This window comes from Periplaneta americana, chromosome 1 (genome assembly GCF_040183065.1).
Source record: "Periplaneta americana isolate PAMFEO1 chromosome 1, P.americana_PAMFEO1_priV1, whole genome shotgun sequence".
Classification (NCBI taxonomy): domain Eukaryota; kingdom Metazoa; phylum Arthropoda; class Insecta; order Blattodea; family Blattidae; genus Periplaneta; species Periplaneta americana.
This window is the reverse complement of record NC_091117.1, coordinates 35,318,681-35,340,850: the sequence shown is the minus strand read 5'-3', so window position 1 is coordinate 35,340,850 and position 22,170 is coordinate 35,318,681. Positions and strand designations below refer to the sequence as shown.

At 36.7% G+C, this 22,170-nt stretch overlaps 1 protein-coding gene across 6 annotated transcripts in view; it reads left to right on the top strand.

Annotated features, from left to right (window-relative positions):
* LOC138694538 (chromodomain-helicase-DNA-binding protein 7-like) overlaps positions 1–22,170 on the top strand; it is a 221,753-nt gene that overhangs the window by 69,851 nt on the left and 129,732 nt on the right. For all 6 annotated transcript variants that reach the window (XM_069818377.1, XM_069818394.1, XM_069818410.1 and 3 more), the window contains exons 2-3: positions 6,142–8,721; positions 19,572–19,697. In XM_069818377.1, coding sequence (XP_069674478.1) covers positions 6,268–8,721; positions 19,572–19,697 — 2,580 coding nt within the window. In that variant the 5' untranslated portion in view covers positions 6,142–6,267. The remainder of the gene's footprint in view (positions 1–6,141; positions 8,722–19,571; positions 19,698–22,170) is intronic.

Here is a 22,170-nt window from a genome sequence, read left to right as displayed (position 1 = left end):
ACTATGTTTACACAAGCTGTGACTTAATGCCGTTTCGTCTACCGTGAAACTTCATCTTGCTTAATGAATATGAATAGCATGTCACTTAAAGGCTGGTTCACAATAAACCGGGAATGGAAACGACAACGAGAACGGAAATAATGTTAAAATAAATGTGTTTAAATGTGAGCATTCACAATAGTTAATTGTGAATGCTGACATTTAAATACATTTATTTTAACAATATTTCCGTTCTTGTTCTCGTCGTTTTCGTTCCCGGTTTATTGTGAACCAGCCTTTATTAGTTTATCGTTGCGGCAAAGTGGCGCATGTTGTAAGAGTCCCCGAAGGAAATTAAGTGAGTTTTAAAAAAACTACCACATGGAGGCAGGCCACTGGGAAGACCGAGTCTTCGATATTTAGATACCTTACAAAAAGACATGAAGACGTTAAAAGCTTGTGATTGGAAAACCTGTATATAGAGAAGATGACTTTTATTGTCAATTCAGCAACGAAGGATGGATTTTATTACATACATTCTTTTCTTAGGTATATACTGATACGTAAGTTATATAGCCTACATTGTCACATTATTATTGGATTTCTTTTTACATTGTACTGCAGGGCTTCAAAATATGACCAACGTGATTAGCTTTGCGACTTAAATTATATGTAGAAATGCAAATTACATATGTGTCCTACTGACGAAGCGTTGAAGTAGCCCACAGTTGCTGGCCTTTGCTGTAATGCATTTCAATTTTATTGACCAACTTATCCTCTTATCTTCCTGCCGTCGTTTCACCTTATATCTCCGTAGTTCCTCGTCTTCATATTACTTGTGCAAGAAGCATCAGGACATGACTGCTCTGTAGCATGCAGCAGGACAACATTCATATTCTGCTCCTGAGTGAAATACAGTCTGTAGGGCAATCAATTAATGACCATCGCGGAATTGGCGTCATTGTTTTAATCAGGCACTTAAAAGTGTCACTCGTCCGAATTATGTAGTTTGAAATATTATCGTAACACTAGACACGCAGTAGTTATTTTGGTATTGTCTATTTTTTTCTCCCCGTTTTCCCACAAATTGTGCTTATGTACAAAGAATTTTACATTCTGCTTTCCTATAGTAAATTAAACTTTTAATAGGATTTCTTGCGCTAAAAAGAAATACATAATATGGGTGAGTAAGTATAAAAATAGTCTTAGACAATTCCATTGACACTACAAAATATACCAGAAAATACATACAGTCGTAGAACCTCACCAATCCGAACCCCAGTAGCCCGAAATTTCTAATCCAAACATGGAGGGGTGTGGGGACTTAACGGAAATTTTAGCCAACCACGCCAGAATGTGATAATTATTTGAGAAGTTAGGAAAACATATATATATATATATATATTAAATTCAAACTTTCCACTGAGTTCCTATTGCAATTTGTACAAGTGGTTTTAAAGAAATAAATAATTAAGCCATAGCACTTTTTAATAGAGACTGCAAGATGTTAAATTACTACAAAAATAATTAAATAATACGCTGCGTATTCATGGAATATAAACATAAAGTAATACATCGGGAAAAAGTCCCAACATTCACTAATCTGACAGTTTCGGACCATAATTAGTTCAGATTAGCATATCAGGAATAAATTATCAGTAAGTTATACATAGCTCGTGGTGTCTTGTGTTATCATTAAACCTCAATAGTAACAAAGTTACCATATTATTCATTGAATTATGATTTGGTCACATTGAATCAATACTCCGTAAAGTTATTTTAAACTTAAAAAAACCGCATTTTGCAGTATGTTCACAAATAAATTCAGTCTAGTTGCTTCTGTTAGTAGATTCTGTTTTGTGCTTGATGTACAAATTTGATACTTAAAATAGTCGTATAACGCCATTGCGAAAATATGCACTAAAATCAGAAAACATGCATACATTTATGTTTTTAAAATTCTGAAATATACTCAAAAAAATCATATGCAGTAGTAATCTTTGTCTTTACTCTTTCGAATTCTGCACACCTCAACACCAAATTACCTTTCGTCTCGTTTCTCTTATCTATACTCTAACCACGACGTAAATACCAGATCACTTATCTGTGGCACGCTAAGTATACCTCTTCATAGAACATCTTGTTATTCATCATCTTTTACAGTATCCACCTCGCGTCAATGGAATTCCTTGTCACAAAGTATTAGGGGCTGCAAGACAATAAACACCTTTAAAAACAGCTTAAAAGATAACCTTATTAGCATTTCACTCCAATCATACTGATTTAAACTATCACTGACTACATTGTTACTTCTTTCTTTAGACATCATCCTGATACTGCTGTATTTTCAAAATTGTCTCATAATAATCTCTTTCTATTATCTAATATTATTTGAAATATATTAACATTCTATGTATTTTAGCTTAATTCTGCTACACAGTTTATTTCAGTGTTTAATTAATAGTTCATAGTATTTTGTTGTTTAATTCGTAAATAACACTTGTATACATGTAACTCTCATCTAAATCAAATTGTTGAATTCTTTGTAAGTTCATGCATATGTATATATACTTTTTGCTGGTTGAGTGGAAGAGAAGCCTTACGGCCTTAACTCTGCCAGCTAAAATAAATCATTATTATTATTATTATTATTATTATTATTATTATTATTATTATTATTAATTACTGCTTAGCAAATGTTTATCTTGAGTTTGTGCTTTATGAAATATACAATATTTTTGTAATATAAAGTAGTAAAAACAGTATTGAAATAACAGTATAAAATAATATTAATTGTAATATAATTTGCATGTAAGATACACTAAAGTACGAAAACTATAAAATAAATCACTAAAATACTTAAAAACTCCATACCAGGAAACAGGGCAGCGCCCTGTGACTGAAAACAAAAATTATGTTGGCTGGTTTTTTACGCACTTGGCAATATACCACTTTATCACTAGAGAAACTTTTCTCTTTTTTCATATTATTTATTTCTCATCAATCAATCTTGTCTGGACATGGCGGATTTGATGCATTCCAGTTCAAATCTGTCATTCCCATATCAGATACAAATAGGCCTATAACATATACAAGTACTAGCCTATAAACTACTTCTTAATTTAACAACTCTGCTAATAACAGTTTAATACTATTTAATACTATATATCTACTATACTATACCATACAATATTGGTATAACACGAATGCAATAATAATAATAATAATAATAATAATAATAAACTCGCTGTGCACTATAATTTACTATTCCTAAATGTTTTACTATTAATATTCTAATTCATAGTTTCATTTGTTTACTTAACTACTTAAACAGATTACTATTTTGGTTACTCCTTAACTACAGTAATAGCTTTTGTAGAGTGAAGGATTCTCTCACATAATCTGTCTTTACATAGTTACTGTACTTTATCTCCTCCCCCCCCCCCCCCATCTAATTTTGACTCTGAACAGAAATTTACAGAAATTATTAAGCTTGTTAATATTTAACGGCCCACTTAGTTTTATGAAATTTTATTTTCTATTCCACTAATTCTGAGGTCATTTGTCACTGCATTTTAAGAGTATATTACGGATTGCGTCTTCAAAACACCCTTGTGTTCAATCTGACATACTCTTCCTATTCCCAAAAAGTTTTCATTTCTCTATACTACCTTAATGAATTCAAGTTCATTACATTACTAAAAACCTCCTGTCTTTAGATTTCGTATTCTCTATCTTTCATAGTTTTACCAATAATCTTGACATTTAGAGCCCCTATTTCTTTCGATAACCAATTTAGACCTAATATGTTTACTCTGATTGTAATTCTTTTAACCAGTTCGATTTTAGAGCAGTTTTATCTAGATATACAATTACTTTTTTTTTTTTTAAATCGACGTATTATCCCACAGCATTATGTTACATAAATATTTTATTTTCCTTTCCGGATTATTCCTAGGCTATTATCAATCCCCATCTCCAGTCTCGCTGCCAAATTTGATGGTACACCTAGAAATTTTTTGTAATCTTTTTCTGTATTCCATTTCCATAGTAAATTCTTCCTTCTTGGTTTTTCTTTTTACATTTTAAAGACTTCTTCACCGAACATAATGCCTCTCTTTAATATGTTTTTGATACTACGAAATTAATGGATTACATTTTGTATCCAAGTATGTCGGTCCTGACTCCTAACGTTGTTAAAGCAGCAGCCAAAGTAAAATAAGTAAATAAAGGACTGTCGAAGTGATAATTAACTTCTTTTATACAGCCTCCTATGGCGCACCCTGATCGACTCTGGGTAAATTGATTTGCAGACAACTGATTTCATTTGGGTAAATGACGAACAGTCAAGTGCCCTTCATTAATAATATAGGGGAGAGTCGGGTATTATCGGACATCGGGTAATATCGGACAGTGAGTTTCTTTCATCTACCACACGATGATAGTACCTGATTGACATGGTTACGTTTCTGTGATGTCGCATAGAGAAACGTAACCATGTCATTCAGGTACTACCATATGGTGGTAGATGAAAGAAACGCACTGTCCAATATTACCCGATGTCCGATACTACCCGACTCTCCCCTACTCATTACGTCATGCTTGAGAGCTGAAAGTTAGTTAAAAATACCTAATTGTACATTTTCATTTCACCTCCATTGTAACAAGTGTTTAGACAAGATGGGTACGATTTATTCCTCGATTGAAGGAAACTTTGCTAACAAATATACTGTTTATGTTCTATTCTCACATATGTATTATCGATACAACATCTGAAAACTAGGCTTTCACATTTGTATAAAAACTGTTGTATCCATTTCTTCCTTGCACAATCTGCAGTCTAGAGTTCCCTCATACAAATCCATATTATGTGGAGGTTTTTATGGGAATAGCACCATTATACATTCTGTTATTGCTCCTATCTGATTTGTTAATAGATATTCAGTTTTCATTTTACCAGCCCCATGTATTTTGTTACTTTTCACGGCTGAAATTGACACCTGGTCGTTGTTTGTTTTTACGCTTGTGTTTATTTTACGCTTTACTGATTTATTCTATCTGAACGTTTTTATATTTTCGTAATTAGTAAAAACAGAGGTTCCAAAACAGATGCGTTATTTTTAATTTCAGTAGGAATTGATTAAAGCACCTTTACTTATATTTTGGAGATATTTTTTCTGATATAAAGATGATGTGCTCTCTGTATATTTTCTTAATAAACATATCATTATGCATCTCTCGGTATATTTATTTTAAAACATTTATATTTGTACATTGAATCTATATGACGTTTTTCATGAATGTATAATTATTGGACTTTGTATTTATTTAATATAAAATAGGTATAATATATCATTCCTGAAGCATGTTATTATTTAATGTTTTTAAATTGTGTGTGGAATATACCTAGATTGTATTTCTGGGATATTATTTCGATTCAAAGAACCCATTGTTAAGAAAAAATGTAATCAGGCTCATTAGTTACAGTTCATCGTTGCACGAGATATTTGTCTTCAGCTACTGGAAATCTGGGATAGTTCAGGCGGGAGAAGCTGTAGCGATTATGTGTTACAATCCTCATAAGCGTATAGCTTTTCCCCTTTGAATTCTCTCCACAATCGTCAGAAAGAAGAATTGTAATAAAATAGTAATTACAGTGTTAAGTTTTTCATGTTGTGTTATCTTTGTACATATAATAATAGCAATTTCAGCATATCAGATTGTACTGTTGTAATGTTATACGATTATAAAATTAATTTAAACACTGTAATCTGATGTTTGCAACATTTTTAAATATTAGTTATAACTTTAAAGAAAGACTATATTATATATTCTTCCGAATCCTGAGATTATAGTATAGTCATACATGATTATGATATAAGATGTATGTGCAGAAACCCGAATTATAGTATAATATACTTGCATTTTTGCCCTAACTGAAAACTGCAGAATTTTTTCAGCATTTTTCCTCATGTCGGTGACTTTTTTTGAAGTGTAGTTTATATTGAATTTTAAAAATAAAACAAATGTCTCCGGACTCAGGAGGTTATTAAGATTCTGTAATGAATGTTGCAAGTATCTCTCTAATCAGGTGTTACTTATTATTTGTATATACAGTATTATCATCGAGAAATTTAATGAAACTGGTATGTTCTGTTGCAGATCTCCAGCCGTAATTCTCTTACCCTAAAAGGGAAGTAGAAGATGGCAGCTCACTTGTGTAAACATCCTGTTGAAATGTGTTCAAAATCACCCAGAGAGATGATGCAGCAGGACGTATAAGGTGGGATGCACGCGGGAATGGATTCATACGACTTGTTTGGAGAAGATGTAGGTGGCAGTATGCTGGATGGATTGGCAGACCTTGGTGCCGACAATTTCGATCCTGCGCCGCCTCCTGTGTCAGGCTCATCACGCGACACGCCAGGGACAGGAAGTGGCTATGTTCAACCATCATATGGGCACCAGATGTCCAACTTGCAGCAGGAATCCCCTCTGCAAAAGTTGGCATCGTTTGGTGATGATTTTGCTTCTTCAAATCACATCGATCCATCATCACAAACCATATTCCATCAGAACCAAGGTGGGTACGATAATACGCGACCTATGTGCCCTCCTGGTGCTGTTGGAGGGTATCAAGGTCATGTGAGGACAATGGCGCCACAGCATGATATGAGAAGACCACCTCATCCACAAGGCCCCTCAACAAACCAATATCCACCTTATTGTCCACCTGATACTATGTATTCGTTGGATCAACAACAAGGAATGGGGGGTCCAAATATTAATTTGAACGATGGGATGCAAGGATGGAATAATGCCCCAAGTTATCCTGGCACTATGAGGCATTATAACCAGATGAACCAGGGTGCGTACAGACAGCATGTGAATTATCCTCATCAGCAGGATAACAGTATGGGGGCGCAGCAGAAGCTGGCTCCACAGCAACAGTATTCAGCAAATCAACCAGGCCTCATGAACTCCATGATGCAGAACATTCCAGCAACTGGGGCATATCCCATGCAGCAACAGCAGCAGCAGCGAATGCAGTCAAACATGGGTCAGCAGCAATGCTACCCACAGGGATCACAGTCTATGGTTTATCCTGGTACAAATACAGCGTCAGCATATGGTGCTTACAACCCTCTGCAGCAACAACAGCAGCATCAGCAAGCAAGCAGGATGCCACATCACGTTCAATACCCACAGCCTAATCAGCAGCAACTGCAGCCGCAGTTGGATATGAGTACACAACAGAATCAGCAGCAGGCTTCATACAACCACATCCAACAGCACGGACAGCCCATCCCACCGAGTCCTGGGCAGATGGGACATCCGGGAGTTGGAGGTTACACCCAGCAGGCTGCTTCTGCATTGGCTCAGCAGCACCAGCAAATGCCGAGACCGATCGGCATCGAAGTGACTGCTGGAGCGGCAGGCTCACAGTATGCTGCCGGTGGACAGAAAGCACATGGCCCATCCCTTGGGGGAGCCAGTCCGCAGTACAGAGCACCGTTTCCTCAGTTGTCACCGCAGATGTCTCCGAGACCTCAGATGTCTCCTCGTCCTACACCACCCCAGCAGCAGATGTCTCCACGACCTGTGATGTCTCCTGCCAAACCCAGCACACTTTCCCCTCACCCTCACTCGCAGCAATCGACACTGTCCCCACGTCCGGCCACTGCCCTTACTCCCAAGTCAACTACTTCATCACCTGCCCCAATGCCGATGTCCTCATTTCCACAGCAAAGTACCTTACAGCAGTTGGAGCAGATGGTGATGCCTCCCGTATCAGGCAGCTCTTCAGACTATCCCCCATATCAGCCAAGAACCCCACTTGTACCTCCACCGCAACAGAATAATCCTCTGTCACCTGTTCTGGGTCCTCGGATGCCTGTGTCTCCTCAACAGTGGCCGCATCAGCCTCCGAGACCACCAGTCAGTATGAATGGTGGCATGGGGATGCTGGAGTCACCAGGCAACCAGGGGATGTCGTATATCCCTCATACAACGTGTGACTCTAGGCCGATGGAGCCACCGAAAACAGTTCCGCCGACGACAATAGGAGGAGGTGTTCAGGATTTGGGATTACCGCCTCTACAGAACTCCGTACCTCCGCCACCAGTTAGTGATTCCAGCAATAATCTTGTGCCACAATCCGAATTTGGTGCAGCGTCGCAGCTCTTGGGAGACAAGTTCTCTTCAAATAACAGGACTCCAAACATAAATAATGGTGGAGACAATAGTTTAAGCGCTCACATTCCTCCTTCCCTTGCTCCTACCACTCCATCTTCTTCTAACTTGGACTTGACAAGTAATCAGTCTCTGGACGCGGCTTCCAAGACTGTGGATCTGAAGCCGAGCAGTAGTACTAGTTTGTTGCCGCAGGCACCAGGACTGGGTCTTCCACCTACAGAACAATCAGCATACGCCGAGTTCAGTGCAGGCAATAACAGTGTACCATCGTACCAGAATAGTGGTGTAGATGATATGATGCCTTCCCAGTACCCTACAGCAGTGGACGGTGGACTGTCTGTCGCAGATCAGAACTCTGAGGGCTTGATGAACCCCCCTTCGATGTATGACCCTAATAGTGTAGGAACAAGTTCCCATCATCAGCATGCCCTTCCCCCACAAAGTCTGGGACTTTCAGCGTTCAGCCATCAACAAGAGATGGCTGCTCTGCAGCAGCAGCTACAGGAGATGTACTGCATGCCACCTGGACCAGACCATCAAGAAAAGGTGATCATTTTTTCATTACTTTTATTATTTGTATGTATAGTGCCACACCTGAATACTCAAGGTCATCTTTATTTCATTGCTTACAGTAATTGAAGCAAATGGTAAACAAAACAGCACAAGTCCATTAGAAGGAGAAAGATATTTATTGCATAAATTTGATCATATTCTGTATCGAATTTGTGATTTGTGTTTTAATCACACAACTTAAAGAATTTTTAGCAGAAATTATATAATGCTAACACTAGCAGATTTGAAAATAAAGTAAGGATTCGTATGTAGTAAAAGCTAATATTTTTAGTCCGTATAGTTTATAAACAAGCAAGCCGTTCCCTCACTCCTTATACTTGCCATCTTGTCATTCAGTACTTCCATTAGTTAGTGCTAGGGATCTTTAATCCTCTTAACCACCACTTAAAAACAGTGGGGGGGGGGGATTAAAAGCTGCATTGCCTAGTCCTTGTGACTTCTCTTGCATTTTGAGTCTTGTCAACCAGGCTTAAAACCTTCTTAACCACCATCACATCGACTCAACTATACTCAGTGTCATTCTTAACTCTTATTACATGTAAGTCCTAGCTCTAATCATGTGGATAACATTTCCGTATGTTATTCTACCAATCTCTATATTGTCTTAAAAAGTCAAAGGACTTACTTACTTACTTACTTACTTACTTACTGGCTTTTAAGGAACCCGGAGGTTCATTGCCGCCCTCACATAAGCCCGTCATTGGTCCCTATCCTGAATAAGATTAATCCAGTCTCTACCATCATATCCCACCTCCCTCAAATCCATTTTAATATTATCTTCCCACCTACGTCTCGGCCTCCCCAAAGGTCTTTTTCCCTCCGGCCTCCCAACTAACACTCTATATACATTTCTGGATTCGCCCATACGTGCTACATGTCCTGCTCATCTCAAACGTCTGGATTTTATGTTCCTAATTATGTCAGGTGAAAAATACAATGCGTGCAGCTCTGCGTTGTGTAACTTTATCCATTCTCCTGTAACTTCATCCCTTTTAGCCCCAAATATTTTCCTAAGAACCTTATTCTCAAACACCCTTAATCTCTGTTCCTCTCTCAAAGTGAGAGTCCAAGTTTTACAGCCATACAGAACAACCGGTAATATAACTGTTTTATAAATTCTAACTTTCAGATTTTTTGACAGAAGACTAGATGACAAAAGCTTCTCAACCGAATAATAACATGCATTTCCCATATTTATTCTGCGTTTAATTTCCTCCCTAGTGTCATTTATATTTGTTACTGTCGCTCCAAGATATTTGAATTTTTCCACCTCTTCCAAAGATAAATCTCCAATTTTTATAGTTCCATTTCGTACAATATTTGGTCACGAGACATAATCATATACTTAGTCTTTTCGGGATTTACTTCCAACCCTATCGCTTTACTTGCTTCAACTAGAATTTCCGCGTTTTCCCTAATCGTTGTGGATTTTCTCCTACCATATTCACATCGTCCGCATAGACAAGAAGCTGATGTAACCCATTCAACTCCAAACCCTGTCTATTATCCTGAACTTTCCTTGACTTTCCTAGTCAAAGGACTAGTAGATTTAAAAGATTTTGTTTTTGCATAAGTTTGCCATTCATTTCTCGGTATAAAGCTGTCCTTTTGACTCTCCAAGCCTCAGTAACGTAACCAAAGAAGACCTCATACTTTGCTGTATGGAGTGGAAGGAACTTTCTACACTAAGGCTGAAAAGATTCCTTCTCAGGATATTTGTTTAATGGGTCATTCAATTTTTCAAGACTCTTCTGATCTTTCTGGCTAACTGCCAGTTCTGGGATGTCCTTAACCGAGATTTTTCCCAGTTTTTATTTGCTCTGCCAGAAGGCTCATTACTATAAATAATCTATGAAAGGTATACCGAGTAATATTTTCAGATTTTCTAAAATTAACAGACATTAGTTTCAATCCAGTCATTCTTCGTCATTTTTCCATAATTAAACTCTTATTGACATGCTATGTTTGTAAAATATAAACTAATAACTACAACTGTTAGTATTAAGCCACTTTTATCACTGCTATAATTACTGCTACTAACAATCACCATCACCATTGTTATTAATACCACTATATTTTTTCGTAATTAGATCTCTTCCTGCCTATATTCAACTTACGTGTTTCAATAACAATAAAATTATTATATCAACTTTTTTAAATATACAGTTTTTCCGAAAGAATTTTGGAACAGTCATAACTGCACTTTTTTTAATAGTATAAAGCAGTAGATAAAATCATTTTTAGACGTTTGAGATGAATGCATTACATCAACTTTTTTAAATATATACAGTTTTTCCTAAAGAATTTTGGAACAGTCATAGCTGCACTTTTTTTTTTTGTTAGTATAAAATAAAGTATTATCGATTGTTCTGGATGATTGTAAAACTTGGACTCTCACTTTGAGAGAGGAACAGAGGCTAAGGGTGTTTGAGAATAAGGTGCTTAGGAAAATATTTGGGGCTAAGAGGAATGAAGTTACAGGAAAATAGAGAAAGTTACACAACGTAGAATAGCACACATTGTATTCCTTACCTGACATAATTAGAAATATTATCTCCAGACGTTTGAGATGGACAGGGCATGTAGCACGTATGAGTGAATTAAAAAATGCATATAGTGTGTTAGGTGGGAGGCCAGAGGCAAAAAGACCTTTGGGGAGGTTGAGACGTAAGTTGAAGGATAATATAAAAAAGGATTTGAGGGAGGAGGGATATGATGGTAGAGATTGAATTAATCTTGCTTAATGTTGCTCAGGATAGGGACCGATGGTGGGCTTTAAATGAACCTCTGGGTTTCATGAAAGCCATTTGTAAGTAAGTAAGTATAAAATAAAGTGGTGAATAAAAATGGTTTTGTGAGGTTTCAGATGAATGCAATTAGAGTACCTCCTTTTATTGATAATGAATTCTGGCATAGTACCAATTTAAAAGGCCACGACCTTCAATTCCAATTAGCCCTTTACAAACACTTCTCATACATCATCATATCATCTACTGCAATAGGCCTGTCACCTATACGTAAAGATATTGCCCGTCATAACGTGCCCAATACATTGTGAAGATATCTGAGACGGGGGGGGGGGGGATTGAGAAGGATTGTAATATACATGTTTGTTTCTGGCACTGCATCTGTTTAACTTCTGAATATTTCGACTCCAGCTCTGTACATATAATTAAATTTATGTTTAAAGTTCACCTACTCTATTACGAATAATTTCCTCTGTTTTATTTCATGACTATTATTTGATTAAATAGTCCTTGGTTGGTTTGTTCCATTATAATTTCCACAGATTGTTTTCTGCAATAATAATTACTCCCTCTAGATCTAGATTCATTTTCCATACTGAGAGGCCGTGGTCTGTTGGTTGGCTTTCTACCAGACGTTTCGTCTGCAACTGCGGCAGACATCTTCATGGAGTGGTATCCGAGGTCACAAAGCTCTTCTCGGCGTACCTGAGGCAACTGAAGGTGTCTGCCGCAGTTGCAGACGAAACATCTGGTAGAAAACCAACCAACAGACCACGGCCTCTCAGCCCAGAAAATGAATCTAGATCTATAGACTCTGGCCGTGAAAGCCTGCACTACAAAATTACTCCTATGATGGTTTATCCTCATGCATTACTTCATGTAGATATGCTTTTATAATATTTTTGCCGCTTGTGTCTTCTTGTTAGTTCCTGGTATTACTCAACATGTTCCCACCGAATGATGTACTGTAATATTTCCTGTGCTGATATAATTTGTATTTGTCACCCTTTGTATCTGCTTCATTTATCGGAAGTTTCTGTATTCTTGTATCTTATCACTAATTCTTGCTGAAGATAACAAATCCTTCTCATGCAGGAAGTAATGGTCACGTAACAGGGCACTGATATTACATATTGACATAATTTTGCTGAATTATGTGATAAAGTCATCCATATTAATCTTGGATTAACCTTTCTGCTATTTTTTTTTTATTCTGGATTTGTTTATTCATTTTCTGCCATTGTATTCTTAATGAGAATATGTTAAATAAGCATTTCATTTGTTTACTGAAGTTTCTGTAACACTGCATTGTATAAATGCCACAGGTTCTGATGATTCAGTTTTTTTTTTCTTCTTCCCTCAACGTCCATTCTCCATTTATGGTAACATAAATTATGTAGGACTAAAAAAAAATAATCTTTAGCTACATAGTTTCTTTGCCCAACAGTGCATATAGTGTGGAATTTCGGCCACCAAGTCACTCAATTGAGTGCACTCCTTGTATAATGGCAGTTGACTTACTATATGTCAACATACATGTTAAACATGAAGTAAGGCCACAAAGGGAAAAACACTAGAGGAAGGGGATTCGATCCGGTGCTGTGGATTGAACTTTGGCATAGGTCAGTGGTTAGAGTGATTGATACATAGAACCAAGGACTGGGTTCGATCTCCAGTGCCGGAGCAAATTTTTCTCCTCTAATAACCATTCAAACCCCATGTCGACTAATGTAACAGGGGTTTTCTGTGGTTTTCCTTATACACAAAGACAAATTCCGGATTGGAAATTTGTGTACCATGATTCATCACTGCGCATCTGGCCGCGAAACCAGGTGGCCCGGGTTCGATTCCCAGTCGGGGCAAGTTACCTGGTTGAGGTTTTTTCCTGGGTTTTCCCTAAACACAATTTGAACAAATGCTGGGTAACTTTCGGTGTTGGACCCCGGACTCATTTCACCGGTATTATCACCTTCGCCTCATTCAGACGCTAAATAACCTTAGATGTTGATAAAGCATCGTAAAATAACCTACGAAAATAAATGTCTTCTATCATCTAATATCTTCTCCCGTTCACCATATGCTTTGTAAATTTTCAAAATGTGTCGAATTCTACAATGTTGTTTTGTATTCTTCGATTTTGTTAGTGAATGTTTTATCTAGTATTTTCAGTTCTTAAAGTTCTCCATTTCTCTTCTGGTTCTAAGAGGCTCTGAACATTGAGTTACAGCCATGTAACTGTACCTTCAATTACCCTGGAAATGCTGCAGAACATGTCTGTACAAAGGCTAAGAATAGCAGCCCCACTATTGGACTGCCTAATGATAATGTTAATGACATATCTTAGGCAAATACAATTATTTTCAAGTCATAACATTCTTATCAAAGTACAGATAATTTGAGAACCGTAACTAATGCCCAAATTAATATAAACGTTTATGTAATAGTTCTTGTCAGTGTTCATATGCTGTTGCTGCTTTGTATACAGTAAGTGCACTAAGAATGTGCTACATTCCTATGATGATCCAGAAAACAATGAAAGGAGGTCGTGCAATACTTACTAAGGAATGAAGTTGCTTGTTAAGGACATGAGTAATTTTTTTATTACTATTGTCTCCTTCATTCACATTCTTTTGTAATGAAGTTCTCCTTCAAAATTAAGTATTCTAGCGGTTTATATTTACATGATAATCAAAGGCTCTACTTCTTTTATGAACTTAAAACGTATGCCACCTATTGCTACAGAATGGAACCTATATGATAACATTCATTGGTCATATATTTACGTTTATATTAGTATGGACTGGTGCAACTTTATTATTGTAAGAGTAAGCATAGTTTTCTGCAAGCAGGTTAGGTTATGTTATCTTATACTTTAGTTACAGTTTGTCAGTCTAGCGAGATTTTTTTTGTATGTTTACATATTTTATATCTGAAAGTTGATATTATAGTAATTACGTTTCAGTCTTTTCACTCATTCCGCGCAATTTAAGTAAGCTATGTACAAATTGAAAAACTGTGACTGCAGTGGACTCGTGAGACAAGCCTCTGCAATTTGTTTTGTTCTGTTATATTATGTGGCTGCAAAATTATATTTTGAGAGTATCTTCCACTCTCTTCCAACACCAATATATTTTTTTTTCGGTTCATGTTTAGTTTCTCTTTCAAGTAATAAGAATTGAGTGCCAATTCATTCTTAATAATTGGTGCATGGACGTTGCTCTATAAAAAGTAAAAAAAGCTCACGAAACTTTCAGTTCGGTAATTCCATTAAAATTCGTAATGTTTTTCATAGTTAATGCCTATTGTAATTTGTAGACTGCATGTAGTATTTGAATTGATGAAAATGTTGAGAGAGTGGGAGAAATTCTCGTTCATATATCGGTATTTGTTGTTGTTTTGTTGTTGTTATTGTCGGACCATCGGATCTGTGCCCTTTCAGCGCTGTCGTCGTCCTTGGAAAAGTTAACGCCTGTACTCCATTCCACCCGCTTTCCTCCCACCACATTAAATAGCAGGCCACAAACCTTGCCGAATAGGGATATTGCCAAACTTCCATCAAACGGTGTCATAAATAACTGGTCCTCCATGCTACAATATTATTCCTTTCAATCAAAATACATCTTGTATTTCTACATTTTTTAAACCTAAATCCCATGTCTCGAATCACTTTCCGTAGTTTTTTTCTCCAACCTTGGAAATTATTACTTCTCTCGCAAGCTTCAGTAATTTCTACAATGTTGAAACTTCTTTCTGAACGGTATAAAAGTCTTGTATCTTTCTTCTTAAAATACATCGGTTCATATCATCTACAATAATTAAAAGTTCCCTTGGTCTGTTCTTCTCTGGTGATTCTAGCTTTTCATCTCCTGCACAGACTCCCTCTCTCCTGATTTTCTTCATTAGGAGTTCTGACCTGTCTATATAAATTACATAAAATGTTGTATTATTAGTATTAGTTAAGTAAGTAATTTTAATACATAATCAATTGAAATAAAATAAGCCTCACCTGTGATATCAGTTGCTCTTTTCGTTGCCTGATTTATAGGAAACAGATTTTAATCTGTTTGTTTCTCTTCATCGCAAAATGCTATTATGTACTTGGTTAATAATATTTCTTTTGCCACTCCATGCTACAGTATTCGTGTTGAGTTGACAACACTGGACTGCAAGTGCAAATATTGTAAACTGTCCCGCAAGAAGGCTCAAAATTGTGAGTAGTGGGGGACAGAAAGGGAGAGAGATAGGAATGCAGAGAGAGAAATGAATTACCGAGGCTGAGAAGGAATTAGGGTTCAGTTCGCATATCTTACGGGGGCACAGATCCGATGGTCCGACTATATCATCATCATCATCATTATCATCATTCATTCATTCATTCATTCATTTAGTGTTCTGCCCAAGGGCAGGTCTTTCATTGCAAACCCAACTTTCTCCAATATTTCCTATTTTCTGCCTTCCTCTTTGTCTCATGATCCATATCTTCTCCCGTTCATTCCTTTCAGTACATCCTTCAGTAGGCAGTTTCTTCTCAGCCAGTGACCCAACCAATTCCTTTTCTTCTTCCTGATCAGTTTCAGCATCATTCTTGCTTCACCCCCCTCTTTCCAACACAGTTTCATTTCTTATTCTGTCTGTCCACTTCACACATTCCATTCTTCCCCATATCCACATTTCGAATGCTTCTCATCATCATCATTATATTATAATTAGTATAATTGTTATTGTTTTTGATGTCATTTCACGTTCCTTTTAATTACTGTAGCACCAGAAACGGTGCTATGATTTTGTGGTACCCTGATAACTCATTCTAGCTTATCTAATGACAAATCAATAACAAAATGTATCATTAAAAGAACAGTAGCAGGCTTACAATATTTCAGGAGGAATTTTCTTTCCTGGATTTGGAGTGAACACAGGAATGCAGAACTTGGTGAAATATTCAGAAGGGGAAAATCCCCTTTCCTTTTCCTTCCTCATACAGTTGCTAGATGTCCCATATTGTACGGGATGTCCCACATTTAAGGTCCAGAAAACTTGTACCTTATGAAATTCGTCAGGGACACTAAAAATCCCATATTTACGGACATTATGTTACAGACGGCCAGCATTTTTTAAATTTTTCTTTTTCCTTACTGTTTGTACAGTTGTAGAATTAATGATAAACAGTCACTTTTTTTTTTATTAACATCAATGTCTTTAGAAACGTGATGAAGTAGCTGTCTCCGTTTCAGTTAAAAATAATTTCATTTCCAAGCAATAGCCTGTGTATGATTACTGGTACAGTAATTATTGTTGGCTTGTGTGTAATATGTGAGAAGACGCGAAAAATGTGTTTTTGCATTTAGAAAAATAGAACCTTTAATATTTGTATGAACACAACTTTTGCAGTAACCTCTTCCCAATCTGTGCCATTAATGTCTCGACTACATTTTATTAAAATAAATAGGTAAAATAATGGTTAATAATGTAACTGCTTCAGTGGTGTAAGACTACGATGTTTTTTCCTTAACTGTGCTTTAACATACTAGTATAGGCTCTGAGATGACGCTCACATATCTCTCTCTCTCATATTTTATTCGAGTTAAATGTTGAAACTGCCCCTTATTTACATTCTGGAAACCTGGCAATGCTTCCCCTTTCAATTCGAACAATGGCTGTGTATCATTTAACAGTACATTTGCGGGTATGAAAATAATTATACCGGTATTATAGTTAGCCGTTTTACATGAATGTGGTACTAACAGTTACTTCTTCCACTAATTAAAATTTGTAGTACAGCAAAGAAAAGGATAGTGGAGGTTTGAGGAGCTATAGTTCATCATCCATTGTCAACCATTAGGTAGATGTCTATTTCACTTCCATTCTCTTCCTCGGATGCCCTTGCTCTTTACTTTGTAATTCAGGGCATATTTCAGTAGTCTTTCATTTCCTATTCTCTTTATGTTTCATTTCAATTACAACTATATATTTATGTACTGTACACATTCTCTCCTATTCTGGTCGTCATTAGAGGCACAACTTTCTGTTTCTCATGTATATTTCCTGTAACTATATTTGTCCATTATCTTTCCCTTCCTCCTTCACCATTTAGTTATTAATAAGAGGAAATGTTACTCATATTGTAACATTTGTTTCCTTTTTTTTTTTTTTTTGTAGGCCACAATCAGACTTCTTTGTTGTAGTTCCAAGAATCTTGCTAATTCATAGTCAAGATTGACTTTTCACTGTTTGGCTTTTTTTTTTATCTATTGCATTTTTTGAAAGGAATAATAATAGATAAATAAATGTGAAATTGTTTCCTAAGGCAAGTTTTTCACTTTCCAAAGTTTTCTATTTTTCACTTTCTTCGAATATTTTCTTTTATCTTGTCTTTTCTGACTTGATGTAACCAGTGTGTTGTTTGTGTCTTCATGTAGTGTCTATACAAAGAGAAATATAAAGAAATAGAGGATCTAGAGAGAAAAGGAAGATATGATTTAATGTACTGTGAAGTAAATGTTGGACTTCACAATTAAGAAAAGCAAATTCATGTGATTGATAGAAGACGAAATCGGAAATGAAATAACAGATAGACCAGGAATAATGAACAGATCGACGAAATATGTAGAAGAGTTATATGAGACAGGGAATCGTCCAGATGACTTGGCTATAGAAGACGAAGCAGCCATATCAGAAGACGAAAAAGGATTTTCTATTTTAAGGCAAGAAGTGGAACTAGCACTTAAGGAAATGAAGAATGGGAAAGCAACAGGAGTTGATGGAATCCCCATTGAATTAGTGAAGTTTTGGGTGAGGACAAGAAGCAAATTCTATCATTATGCAACGAAATATATGAGAAGGCGACTGGCCTGAAGATTTCATGGAGAAAGTGTTGCTTCCAATACCGAAGAAAAATAATGCAAAGAAATGTAACGAGTTCAGGACTATCAGCCTAATATCACACTCGGCAAAGATGCTTCTGCGAATACTGAATCGACGTTTATATTCTAAGATGGAAAAACAGTTGGAAGAAGAGCAGTGGACCACTTCAAATACTTGGGGTGTACTATAAGCAGTAACTTGAGCTGTTATCAGGAAGTCAAAAGGAGGATAGCAATGGCCAAGGAAGCTTGTATTAGAAAAAGGAGCATCTTTTGCGGACCTCTGGAGAAAGAACTAAGGAAGAGGTTAGTGAAGTGTAGTGAAGTGCTTTGTGTGGAGTGTAGCATTGTATGGGGCAGAAAAATGGACATTACGACGAAATGAAGAGAAGCAAATAATAAAAGCATTTGAAATGTGGATATGGAGAAGGATGGTGCGTGTGAAATGGACAGAGTAAGAAACAAAGCTATGTTGGAAAGAGTGGATGAAGAAAGAATGATGCTGAAACTGATCAGAAAGAGGAAAAGAAATTGGCTGGGTCACTGCTCGAGAAGAAACTGCTTACTGAAGGATGCACAGGAAGGAATGGTGAATGGGAGAAGAGTTCGTGGCAGAAGAAATCAGATGATAGACGACATTAAGATATATGGATTATATGCGGAGACAAAGAGGAAGGTAGAAAATAGGAAATACTGGAGAATGCTGGGTTTGCAGTGAAAGACCTGTCCTTGGGCAGAACACTATGCAAATGATATAGTGTATTTTATTCTTTTGTTTATTTATTGAGTAACTTGAACTGCTTCCTGCTTCTTTAATGCAAAGTTTGAGTCCTTCTGTAACAGTTCTGCATGCCACAAATGTAGCTCAAATGATATTGAATTGTACTCTTAATCAAAGGCTGCACTGGGCGTGGGTTCAAATTCCGCTTGGGGTCAACTGGTGGACTTGTCTGAGGTTTCCCAAATTGTAAGTATAAAGCAATCCCACGCTCATGTCACAATATATTGTCTTGCTGTCACCAATTTTACTGACAAGCACAATAAGCATTCAGACTGTGGTGCATCTTGAACAGAAAAGAAAAAAAAAAATCTGTGATTGTGGACATGAATCATGTAAGAAACAGTCTTGGTATAGTTAGTGTTGTAATTATTTCGTGATGTGAAAGCATAAGTTATTTTTTGTTATAAAATTTTGTTTTAAATTGTATATTTTCAGATTGCAAGACTACAAGAACGGATTGGAATTGTTCAGCAGCATATGGCTACTGAACAGTGTAATGGAGGACCACATTGTTTGTTACAAGACAGCATGTTCTCGCCTTTTTTGGATCCTACTGGCCAGGTACTGTGGTTCTAAAAGTTACTTAGTATTGAATGTTAGAAAATTAAAAAGTAATCAATTAAGGTTCTTCAAAATAGAGTCGCACATACACACTGACTCCCCCCCTCCCCCCAAAAGAAACTTGCTAAAAATCAAATTTAAGTTTAAATTTCTAAGAAATCTTAGCATAATCATACTTAGTTTAAATATTACACTTGTACGAGCTTGTTACACAAAATCGCACCTTTTGCACTATTTTTGTAGAACATTTTCACTTACTTTCCACTTGGATATTTGTCCATTAAACTTCAATGAAAAGGATGATACAATTTAAGTTCACACTAACAACAGAAACAAACATTCAGTATTTGATGTGCCCCACTCTTGCCCTAATTACAGTCTCCATTCTCTTGTCCATGGTTTGAGTTGTGGCTTTGACGTCTCTATTCGATATTGTTCCATTCCTCCTGGAGTGTTAATCACAGATCCAGAACAGGATTAAGATATTGAATGTATCTATTCATACTACCCTAGAGGTGTTCCATAAGATTTAAATCTGGGCTGCATTCTGGTCAGTCAAGTTGAACAATCATCAGATGTCAAGATAACTGTGACATGCAGCATGTGGACGAGCATTGTTGTGCATGAATATGAATTAATCTCCAGTAAATGTAGTAAATGACACATGGTCAGCAAGGATCTTGAGTAGCAGTGAGCATTGAAGTTACCATTCTCTATGGAGATAGTGGCACACCATTACCAAGCCTCCACAAAATGGCGTCCTTATGGGAAATTTGCAGTTCACATATCACTTTCTAGATAGTCTCCTGAATCTCTGTTTTTGGAGATTTGAGGGCGCATGTGGACTTGTCAGAGAACAACACACTGCTCCACAGTCAATGACGAGTGAATTGAAGCTGGGTGGCTCTGTGCCATGAGGCAATTCTGGTCCTGTAACAGTTATTTTGATTCTAGGCCACTTTCTCAAAGGCATCACTGAACAGTTTCTTTGCTCAGATTAGCCAATTCCAAGCTACAGGTGCTGTAGTATGGCAGTTCCTTAAGACTGGCCGAAAAGAAATTGATCATCTTGGGCTGAAGTCTTTTTCTACCAGATTGAGGTCTTTTGGAGTAACACCTGAGTTTCTCTGAACCATTTCACAGGTTCTTGATGGTGTTTGGTGTGCCTTTGGCAGCAGCAGAGGTTGTGTGTCCAATCAGAGCATCACCTTGCCAATGTCTTGGGTCTTAGAGGCATTATCTTAATTAAACTTAGTGATCAAATGACAAAACGAAGGTAACCTAAAAGGTGTTATTCGTTTTCGAAAGGAATGAAACTAGTACAGTAAAAGCCCAGTATAGTGTGGTTGTTGGGGGACGTACTTAACTCCTGCGTTATAGTTGAACCACGATATATCGGAAGTGATATAGTCCATGTGTTAAGGAAATGGTGAGTTACATGGAAATGGTTAAAGCCGGTAATTTAATGCACTATAACTCTATACATGAATTTAAATAATGTAATACTTACTGTAATATAAACTAAACACTCACCAGTTATGCAGTGTGTTCCATAAAACTTGTTATTATGTTGTTTTTAGCAATAGTTGACTTCACAATTTATAAACTATCCTGATTTTACACTGACTTTTAAAAAAATCCGTAAGTTGACAGACTAAATCACTGTGTTTCTTCTCCGTGTATTGTTTTATATTAGCAAGATGGAGAAGACGAACACATTGCCTTTAAACTTTTCACTCACTGAATATTCTTTTTGTTTTTGCGACATTACTGCACTTAACATTTTTAACATTCATAACATGTGACACAGACTAAAACACGGTGCAGTATAACTTTCACTTTACAAGATTTGAGAAAACTAAAATTCATGACTTGTTGAGGCACAGATTGTTTCCCGTTATGCCTGCAAAATCCCTTGGAATGCAGTTTTACAACCCGAAGAAAAGGTAATTGTCCATTAAGGGCTGTGCATATATCTGCTGATGCAGCACATTATACTGCAGAAATACTCTGTGCAGTATGATCTTTTATATTGATTTTTTTTTACGATTGAATTTCAGTAAATGCTTTATATATTTTATGTTTTTTAGTGGGAGACATACTTTCTCTGTGTTAAATATGAATTCGCAGTAAATCAGACCGCACTATATCGGGCTTTTACAATGTCTGCCACACCTTTTCTAAAGAGAAACACACTCCTGTATTATCGGGTAAGCAAGTGAAGAGAAGAAAGGACAAACTGAGCAAGTTGGCTCAGACAGTAATGTTTGAGATTCGCATTCTGGAGGTCCTGGGTTCAAACTCTGTGGCCAACCAGTCTGACTAGTGTTTTTCATGGTTTCCCCTCAGTCACAAAGGCAAATGCCAGATTGGAAATTTACATACCATGATTCATCACCGCTTTAATCACCAATATCATAAACATTAATCAAAATCTATAATCAGTCACATGAACACAAGTCATCTAGAACAC